The sequence below is a fragment of the Puntigrus tetrazona genome, unplaced genomic scaffold, assembly GCF_018831695.1.
Source record: "Puntigrus tetrazona isolate hp1 unplaced genomic scaffold, ASM1883169v1 S000000575, whole genome shotgun sequence".
In the NCBI taxonomy this organism is placed as follows: domain Eukaryota; kingdom Metazoa; phylum Chordata; class Actinopteri; order Cypriniformes; family Cyprinidae; genus Puntigrus; species Puntigrus tetrazona.
This window is the reverse complement of record NW_025048207.1, coordinates 252,501-262,500: the sequence shown is the minus strand read 5'-3', so window position 1 is coordinate 262,500 and position 10,000 is coordinate 252,501. Positions and strand designations below refer to the sequence as shown.

Genomic DNA, 10,000 nt, shown 5'->3' with positions numbered 1-10,000 from the left:
GGAGAGACGGACCGAGGCGGGACGTTCGGAGGGATGCCCCCGTTGGGGGGTCTGTCGCTCCCCCCTGGGGTCATCGTCATGACGACGCTTCACTCCGGTGCGGGGTCGTCGGGGGTCACGATGTCCGACAGCGCGTTTCAGATCGCCAACGCGGCGGCGGACTGCCAGCACAGCGGCTCGTCTTGCTCCGGTTCACCCGCCGCCCTTAACGGGAACGCCAACGGCAGCTGCAGCAGCGCTAGCAGCAACGGTAGCGGAGCGGCTAAGCGCAAGCGTAAGCGCTGCGGCGTCTGCGCCCCCTGCAGGAGGCTCATTAACTGCGGCGTGTGCAGCTCCTGTCGAAACAGAAAGACGGGTCACCAGATCTGCAAGTTCAGAAAGTGTGAAGAACTCAAGAAGAAACCGGGCAGCACGATGGAGGTGGGATTCACGCACACACTCACACATATGCCGGGAGGTCTATTGAAGTGGGCTGTTTAATTGGGAATGATGTGGCTGGGGGTTTGGAGTAGAGCCCAGTCTTGGCACAAGCAGCCATAATTAACCATCATGCATTAATGTGTGTGTGTGTGTGTGTTAGCTGATGGTTTGAGCCCTCTTAGGCTGGAAAAATGCCCTTAGACTCAAGCACACACTTTATCGCTCTCGCACACACACACACACACACACACACACACACACACACAGCCAGCATTGAAGGCTGAGAGATGAGGCAACATGTTGTAAGTTCTCTGTAATAATACAAAGACAGCTTAATCTATTCACAACCCGCTAACACAACTCACCAGAATCAAGATCAGACCATCACAAACCAGTCCGGTACTATCAGATCCAGTTGGGGAGGAGCTTAATCTGGCCAACCTCCAATTTAAAAAGCGATCGCGTTGATCTATTATTAAAAGTGTAGAGACGGGTCAAAGTGAGTTTCTAGTCATTTACCTTTCCCTTTGAAAGGACTGGATTTCGCCTAACGCACCTTCGGACAGGAAGATTTTAAAGGCCTGTTCTTCACCGATGATCATGGCGTTCCGTTGATTCTACGAGTGCATTGCAGTTTTGTGTTCTGCCGCTGTAAAGTTGGCCGTTTTTATCATTCACCGCCCGGAAAAAAAAAAAAATTCCAATGATTCCAAGAAAACCGCTTCTTTGAGTCGATACAGTTTTGGTGCGGACGTCTCTGTTTTCAAAGAATTAAAACTCACCGTTATATTTATTGTTCTTGGTGTGGACGGGCCTTTGCGCTGCGTTTGGGATGGCTCCATATAATAATTTAAAAAAAAACATCCAGGATGTGCAGTGCTGGACAGGGTACAGGAACTGTTTGACATTACATTCATGCATTTGGTAGACACTTTTGTCCAAAGACACTTAAACTGAATCCCTGATATATATTTGTATGAGTTTCCTGGGTTTCCCAAAACCTTGGGTTTGGCTCCCAATGGCATGCTCTACTCTCTGAGCTACAGCAATGCCTTACTAGCAAGTAAACTAGATATCCAAGACATCCACCCAGAGTAATGTGCAGCCAATGAACCCACAGTAGACCAGCGTCTCAGAGACAATACTGACGAAATTAGTACAAAATGTGTACTCTTTACTAGTTTAGACGCTACGAAGAGTCTCCAACACAACTCCTCACTTTTATCAAATCCAGCCAGTGACTAAATGTTTACATTTATTACATTTATGCATTTAGCGGATGCCTTTATCCAAAGAGAAACAAATGAGCCGACAACAATCGTTACAAGAACAGCTAACGAAAACAAGGGCCTCTGCATACAGATGGTCAAGCTGGTCTGTTGTTTTCGTTTTCCCAATTTAATTCTTGTTTTCAACGAATCAATATTTTGAATCGTCGCAACCTATTGCGAAGATGACTCACACCATTGCACAGACACCTAGCGCATCATTTGTGTGATTAACTGGGTGATTATATCAAGCAGAATTCCCATCGTCTCGTGTGTCTTTCCTCAGAGAGCACCGTCAGCAGGAGCCGCAGACACTTTCCGCTGGTTCTTCTGAAGAACCCGCCACCGATCCACATCATACAGCCGGACTCAAACACTAGAAGAACTGCAGGTCATTCACCTACAATCTACCCTTCCCCTCAGGACTCACTGTGGCCCGTTTAGCACTGGGGGCGCTGGAAAGACATGGAGGGCAAGTCTCTGGGTCTCGGACTGACCTCACCTCAACCGAACACCAACGGACGCAGAGAAACAGGGACTTGAATTCAGTCGTATCAGGGCCCCGTCCGAGCCTAAAGGAACAGTCCACCTGAAATCGAATGTGCGGTCGTCATTTACTCACCCTCGTGTCGTTCTGATCACTTGCTTGCTTCTACGGAAGACAAAAGGAGCATGCATTAAATCTCTGCGATTCAAAAAGTGCACAGGTTTAGGTTTATGGAAGCACTCCATGCGGTTAAAGCGCTATATTCGAAGTTATCTGAAGACACACGATAGCCGTGTTGAGAAAAGACCTCCCTTCCGTTTGATCGATGTTCTGGAAAAATACTCGTTCCACAGAAGAAACGATTAATGCACTACATTATAGCGGGAAAACAAGCATCTGATTTCATTTGATCAACAATTGATTGACAAATGTATCTTGTTGAACAGAAAAATGATATGAACCTATATTACAGGTTCTCTGAAGTTAAAAACCACCACCTGGCTTCTCGTTTCATAAGATTATCCAGGATACGCTTTAAACGTTCACCTACAAGTTCATGTTTATAAAAGCAGTCCGTACGATTAATACTATTAATATATGGGTTCGCCAAAAGACAGACACGTTGAGTTTTTTATTTGTCACATTTGACCTCCTCTTGCAAGGAACAGCCATGATATTCTTGAACAATTGTCCTCGTTCCACAGAAGAAAGCAAGTCATACGGGTCTCGAGACGAGTAAACGGCGACAGAAGGTTCGTTTCTGAGCGAGCCGTTCCTTTAAACCACCTTTCTGTTGCATGGGTAGAAAAGTGTTTTGTTTTTAACTAAAGACTTTAAGAAAATAACTTTGTTTATTGCTGTTGTGACGCCTCACTGTCTTGATGAATAAGAGACTCTTAGGATGGCTTGTTGATTAAATGTGATCCTTTTTGAACTGTGACTTTCTGTGCGTCTCCTTTATTTGTGCCAACACCCCGTCGTGCATTCATATACCACCAACGTGTTTGTGTAAAATGCGTAACGCTCACAAAGGAGTCGACAAGAGGTTGGATTTGAGCTAGATAACGCGTATCCGAGGGCTGGCGGTGCGACCGTGATGAGATGTCACTCGGAGAGCGTTTAAATGGCGTTTCTAATTCTGATCCCTTCGAGCACAGATGAGCAGGAAAAGATGGCGGAGGCATATCTCGGCGTTAAAGCGCTCAGCACATCACTGTACATGTCATCTCTTTATTGTTGGGCCTCTATGACGACTCCCATGTTGCTAGGCAACATGAATTACAATGACATGAAGTCCTGTGTTCTAGAATGAGGGAGGGGCTGAGAGATGCCTTCACTCTGCCTGAGATTTACATCACACACGAGTGTGTGTGTGTGTGTGTGTGTGTGTGTGTGCGTGAGGGACAAAGACATATTGTCTTGCCCTTATATATATATATATATATATATATATATATATATATATATATAAAAACACCCACACAAAATCTGTCAAAAATGAAACGAACACTAATTATGTAAAAATCCATATGTATGTAATAATATAACCATCTATCTATTGAGGAATTGCGTATTTTATTATTAAATCTCACTGTATAGTTAGAAATCCGAGCATATCATTTATGTGTGTGCGTATATTCTAATGGTAGATAGATGATAGATTCATTATGTAAAACCAAATCGTAAAACATAAAAAATAAAAATATGTATATTAAAAAAGCTGACATTATTCATAATGGTGGATTTATAATTTTCATTTGAAAAAATTAGTGCAATTCCTATATTTTACTGGAATGTATATATATATATATATATATATATATATATATATATATATATATATATATATATATATATATATATCTAGCTAGCTATGTATAAATGAAGAAACAAGATGTGTGTTAAGACACACTATATATATATATGATAAAAAGGCATGAATATTGGCGTGCTAGAAGCAGCAGTGTGCTGTAAATATAACGAGGTGGTGTTTTCCTGTAAACCTGTCCTAAATTCCGAGCGTGTTTTGATGAACACACTCAGCTTCTGCTCTGGATGCTCGAGAACGCCGCGATTTCAAGCATCATTAACCCAAGGCTTTACAGGCTGCCATTAATTGTTTTAATTGAACTATTTTCCACCTCAGCGGGCAAATAATTTATCAAGAGAATTATAGGAAAAACCATCCTATTTTTAGTGTCTTTTTTTTTTCTTTCTTTTTTTGGAATTGTGAATTATTTTTAAAGCAATTAAACACATTTTCGTCCCAGGCTCCCGTGACTGTGATGCATCAGGAACGGTCTGTTTTTTATTATTTGCGAATTATTGCGAATCTCTCTAATATGATCGATTTTACTTTTCAGCATGCTTACTTTTAAAAAAACTGTTTCACAAATACTACCATAACGAATAAAGACATAAAAACACACACACACACACACACATAAATAGTTAGGCATTACCATGATGACAATGACAAAATCGTTTTTTTTTAAACAGACAATATATTTTATAAAATATTCAAAAGTTTTATTTTGATTTTATTTCACTTCTCCACCAAGCAATGATAAGCAGTTGATATCAAACGTATCAGAGACATTCATATCAAATGATTTCATTATTAATAATTAATAAGGGGCACATTTTTGAAAATCTGGAATCTGAGCGAGCAAAAACATAAAAAAACTGAGAAGATCTCCTTTAAAGTTATTCAAATGGAGCCGTGCATATTGCTAAGTTTTAATTATATTTAAAAATATTTTCATAGAACATGATCTTAATAAACTGATCATTTTGACCCACACAATATATTTTTGGCTACTGATACAAATATCCCTGTGCCTCCGACGATGTTAAAATACAAAACATAAAAATCCCTAAAAGTGTTATATTGGATACGTCACTTGCAGTTAAAAAATCAAAAAATAACAAGGCTAATAGTGATTAATCAGTGTCTGCGTGTGTTGTGTTTGCCCAGCGGTTACACAAAACCAAAAAGTACCTGCGTTTAGAACTTTAGAGCCAGGTGAGAACGATTTAAGATTCATAACTGTACTCGTATGACTGTACGCTCTCAGTCTCTCGGCCGGCACATTTCAGCCGTGATCTCAGTCATGTCAAACTCACGGATGGCAAACGTCACGTCACGCCACCTCCTGAAGTAATCCTGCCTGCGAGTGACGCAATCCTGCACCACGAAACTCTCGATCTTCAGCAGCGGCAGATCCTGGAGTCATGACAACAGTTTTATATATATCTAAATAAGAACTAATAATACGTTAATGCCACTAAAATGAGACTCTGTTGCTCAGATGGATACCTGGATGGTGGTGTACGAGGCGATGAGGCCCCAGTCGTGTTTGCACTCGGCACAAAGCATCTTCTCTTTCTTACTGAAGCCACAGAAGGATTTGGGGTTCTTATGAGGAACAGTTATACAGCGCTTGAACATGGAACGATCCAGAACGATGTGATGAGCACCCTGCGGGACGGACAGAAACGCCGCAGAAAGAGAAAGTAACTGGAGTCATTTAAAAAGCTTCGAGTTTGAAAGTTAAGCACTTTTAAGTTTAGAAAGCTTCGTTTCTGTAGGTTTTAGGTATTTTACATTTTTAAACAGGTTCAAAAGCTTGAATGTTGCAGGTTCTTAATATTACAAAGTTTAAAGTAGTTTAAAAACGTGAAGTCGAACGATTGAAGTGCTTGTAAGTTTGAAAAGATTTGAAAGGTTTTAAACCCGTTTTAAGTCTGAATGTTTTTATTATTTGTAAGTTTAACATTAAGCTTTAGGTTTGACGGTTAGGTATTTTAAAGTGTAAAGTAGTTTAAAAGCTTGAAGAATTTAAGTACTTTTAAGTCTAAAGTAGTTTAAAATCTTTACGTTTGCGCGTGAATACTGGTTGTTTTAAGCATCTTTAAGTTTAAAAAAAGTTTAAAAGGCTTTGGAAGGCTTTGGTTGGAAGTCATTTTAAAAAGCTTTTAAGTTTGAAGGTTAAGTATTTATATTAGCAACTTTAAGCTTTTTTTTAACTTAAAAATACTTAAAATGTCAAGCTTTTAAAAGTTTGTAGATTTTAAGACGTTTTACATTGAATGTCATTTGAAAAGCTTTACGTTTGAAGGTTAAGTATGATTAAATTTGAAATCATTTAAATGCTTAAATTATTTAAGTACTTTTAAGTTTGAATTTGTTTAAAAAACTTTATGTTAGATTTATAGCACTTTAAGTTTGAAAAGCTTGACGTTTAAAAAGGTTTAAGTGTTTTTAAGTTTGAAGTAGTTGAATAAATCTTGAAGTCTAAACGTTTTAAGTGTTTTTAAGTTTAATGCAATTTGAAAAGCTTTAGGTTTTAAGTACTTTTAAGTTTAAAAAGCTTGAAGGATTTAGGTACTTTCAGGTTTGAAGTAGTTTAAAAAGCTTTAGGTTGGAGGGTTTTTAGAAAAAAATCATTTTAAGTTGAAAAGCTCCAAGTCTGAAGGGTTTTAAGTACCTTTAAGCTTTGGAAGGCTTTGGTTGGAAGTAATTTTAAAAAGCTTTAAGTTTGAAGGTTAAGTTATTAAGTCATTAAAAACTTTAAGCTTAAAAATACTTAAACGCCTAAAATGTCAAGCTTTTAAAGGTTTGTAGATTTTAAGAAGTTTTACATTTAATGTCATTTGAAAAGCTTTAAGTTTGAAGGTTAAGTATGATTAAATTTGAAATCGTTTAAATGCTTAAAGTACTTAAGTACTTTTAAGTTTGAATTTGTTTAAAAAGCTTTAGGTTGGAGGGGTTTTTATCCTTTTAAGTTGAAAAGCTCCAAGTCTGAAGAGTTTTAAGTACCTTTAAGCTTCGGAAGGCTTTGGTTGGAAGTGATTTTAAAAAGTCAATTAAAAGCTTGACATCTGAAGTGTTGAAAAGCTTTTCGTTTGAAGGTTAAGTATGTTTAAATTTTAAATAGTTTAAAAGCTTGAAGTATTTAAGTGCTTTTAAGTTAGAATTAGTTTAAAAAGCTTAATTTATATTGCTTTAGGTTTGAAAAGCTTGAAGTTTGAAAGGTTTACGTGTTTTTAAGTTTGAAGTAGTTAAAAAATCTTGAAGTCTAAACGTTTTAAGTATTTTTAAGTTTAATGCAATTTGAAATGCTTTAGGCTTTAAGTACTTTTAAGTTTGAAAAGCTTAAAGGCTTTAAGTATTGTTAGGTTTAAAGTATTTTAAAGAGCTTGAAGTCTGATTGAAGTGTAATTTGAAAAGCTTCAAGTTTGAAGGGTTAACTATTTTTAAGTCTGAAGTAGTTTAAAAGCTTGAAGGATTTAGGTACGTTCAGGTTTGAAGTAGTTTAAAAAGCTTTAGGTTGGAGGGTTTTTTTTTTAATTATTTTTAAGTTAAAAAGCTTTACGTTTGGAGGGCTTTAAGTATTTTTAAATTTGAAAAGCTCCAAGTCAGAATGGTTTAAGTACCTTTTAAGATAGAAGTAGTTTAAAAAGCTTTAGGTTGGAGGTTTTTTTCTTGTATTATTTTTCAGTTGAAAAGCTTTACGTTTGAGGTTTTAAGTAGTTTTAAATCTGAAAAGCTCCAAGTCTGAAGGGTTTAAGTAGCTTTTAAGTTAGAAGTAGTTTAAAAAGCTTTAGGTTGGAGGGGTTTTTCTTGTATTATTTTTAAGTTAAAAAGCTTTACGTTTGGAGGGTTTTAAGTAGTTTTAAATCTGAAAAGCTCAAAGGGTTTAAGTACCTTTTAAGTTAGAAGTAGTTTAAAAAGCTCCAAGTCTGAAGGTTGGGTGTTTTTAAGTTTGAAAACCCTGAAGTATTTAACTATTAAGGTCATACCAGCACGACTCTGATGTCGTCGCTCAGGCAAGCAAACTTCTTGCACTTGCTGCAGAGGAGCTCGTAGCTGCCCTGGGTTTTGGGTTTTTCTGGACTGGCGCTGATGTGATCTCTCCGGGCTTTATCTTCCCTCTGCAGCATGTCCACCTGACACACACACACACACACACACACACACACGATGTCACTCAGCACAGATGCACTAATGTTTAAAACATGCGGTGGAAGTGCAGAACCTTGTTGCTGAGGTTGCTGGGGTCGCTCTGCAGCTGGATAATGGCCTCCTCCACCATCTTCTCCTTAAACATGTTTATTCTCTCCTTCTCGATGCGCTCCTTACTGCTGGAGATCAGGAAACACCGGCTGCCCTCCGCCCGACCACGACCTACACACACTCATTCATCAGAGCGTGTGTGTGTGTGTGTGTGTGTGTGTGTGTGTGTGAAAATACACATACTCGTCTTTTACCTCGAACTTGCACCATCTTCACCACGTTTCCCACATACTCATACATCAGAACCAAGTTGCACTGTGGGATATCGATGCCTTCATCAGCGACCGATGTGGCGATGAGCATCTTACTCTGATCGGAGCTCTTAAAAGAGTCCAGAATCCCTTTCTTATTGTTCAGAGTCATTCCTGCGACGCAAAAACACAAACACACAGCTGACTTAAACCCACTTCAAAAAAGCATGTATTATTTATATATAAAGACGAATGCATACAGTATATATTTAAAAAATATTTGTAAATGCATTTAATATAAACATAACATTTTTCTGATGTATATATACTTAAATACATGTATGTCATTATTTGACATCACTAAAAATATCAGTAATAATTGTACTGCAAAATATATTTATTATTGTCATTAATAAATGTAAAAATCAAGCAAAATATGAAATCCAAAAAAAACTATGCACTATAATAATTACTTAAAAATATATATTTGTATTAGGTTATGAACATAATAAATAAATTGCTTTTTTTTATTCATTGAAAAAAAGAGAAAATAATACATAATTTTAAAAATATGATTAATTTTATTATTATTTTAAATGACAACGCAATTTTGTCATTCTTAAACATTTGAGCTTTTATTTTGCCTGAAATGTTTTTTCTCTTGATTCCAGCTCTACTTTTTTATTTCTGATTTTAGCTTTATTATGTAAATTTGACAACAATACTAATTTAAAACATTGAGTCATGAGACACGGATTTTGTGTGTGTGTGTGTGTGTGAATTTCCACCTGTGCCAGTAAAGTTGGATTTCCGTCCTTTTCCTATCAGGACCCCAGGCTTCAGGAATTTGAGGGAATCGGTTTCATCAATCCATTTCTTCATGGCCTTGTTTATACATACGTGTAAAGACACAGAGTGAGTCAGACGTCACACACACACACACACACACGCAGGGGTCACACTCACGTCGGCGAGGGCTCGAGTCTTCACGAACATGACGGTGCGTGTCTGATCGTTGCTGTGGTATTCCTCCTCCAGGATGAACCTCAGCTCGTCTAGTTTAGGGTTCTGCTCCCCCTCGGTGGCCAGACGCAGTAACTGCGACCGCTGACCTGCGTCACACACACACACACACACACACTCACACTCAGGCTGGAATCACGTGTGTGAAGCGCTGCTCGGAGAGACAGGACTCTTACAGTCGTAGAGCGCGGTGAGGTTTCTCTCGGTCTGGTCGAAGCCAGCGTTCCGGACCTGATTGAAGAACACGTCCAGATACTCCAGAGCATCTTTAGTCCGAGCGTCTTCATTAATGATCAGAGCATCGTTATATTTCTGCAGAAAAGAAGAGAACTGATCATATCTGAGAAATAATACATCAAATACTATTATTATGGTAACACTTTTCTCTGTCTATCTTTCTATATCTATCTATCTATCTATCTTCTCTATCTATCTATCTATCTATCTATCTCTCTCTCTCTCTCTCTCTCTCTCTCTCTCTCTCTCTCTCTCTCTCTCTCTCTCTCTCTCTCTGTCTCTCTCTCTCTCTCTC

General features: G+C 38.2%; 2 protein-coding genes across 2 annotated transcripts in view; one reads left to right on the top strand and one right to left on the bottom strand.

The window, feature by feature from the left end:
• The window catches only part of LOC122334529 (CXXC-type zinc finger protein 4), a 5,707-nt gene extending 2,592 nt beyond the window's left edge, over window positions 1-3,115 (top strand). The window contains exons 2-3 of the mRNA XM_043232524.1: window positions 1-420; window positions 1,975-3,115. The exon at window positions 1-420 is cut by the window's left edge and continues 598 nt beyond it. Coding sequence (XP_043088459.1) covers window positions 1-420; window positions 1,975-2,022 — 468 coding nt within the window. The 3' untranslated portion in view covers window positions 2,023-3,115. The remainder of the gene's footprint in view (window positions 421-1,974) is intronic.
• A 1,572-nt stretch (window positions 3,116-4,687) lies between these two features.
• The window catches only part of ddx58 (DEAD (Asp-Glu-Ala-Asp) box polypeptide 58), a 12,521-nt gene continuing 7,208 nt past the window's right edge, over window positions 4,688-10,000 (bottom strand). Inside the window, 8 exon segments of the mRNA XM_043232535.1 lie at window positions 4,688-5,401; window positions 5,495-5,656; window positions 7,981-8,127; window positions 8,217-8,365; window positions 8,449-8,619; window positions 9,234-9,330; window positions 9,412-9,557; window positions 9,645-9,780. Coding sequence (XP_043088470.1) covers window positions 5,249-5,401; window positions 5,495-5,656; window positions 7,981-8,127; window positions 8,217-8,365; window positions 8,449-8,619; window positions 9,234-9,330; window positions 9,412-9,557; window positions 9,645-9,780 — 1,161 coding nt within the window. The 3' untranslated portion in view covers window positions 4,688-5,248.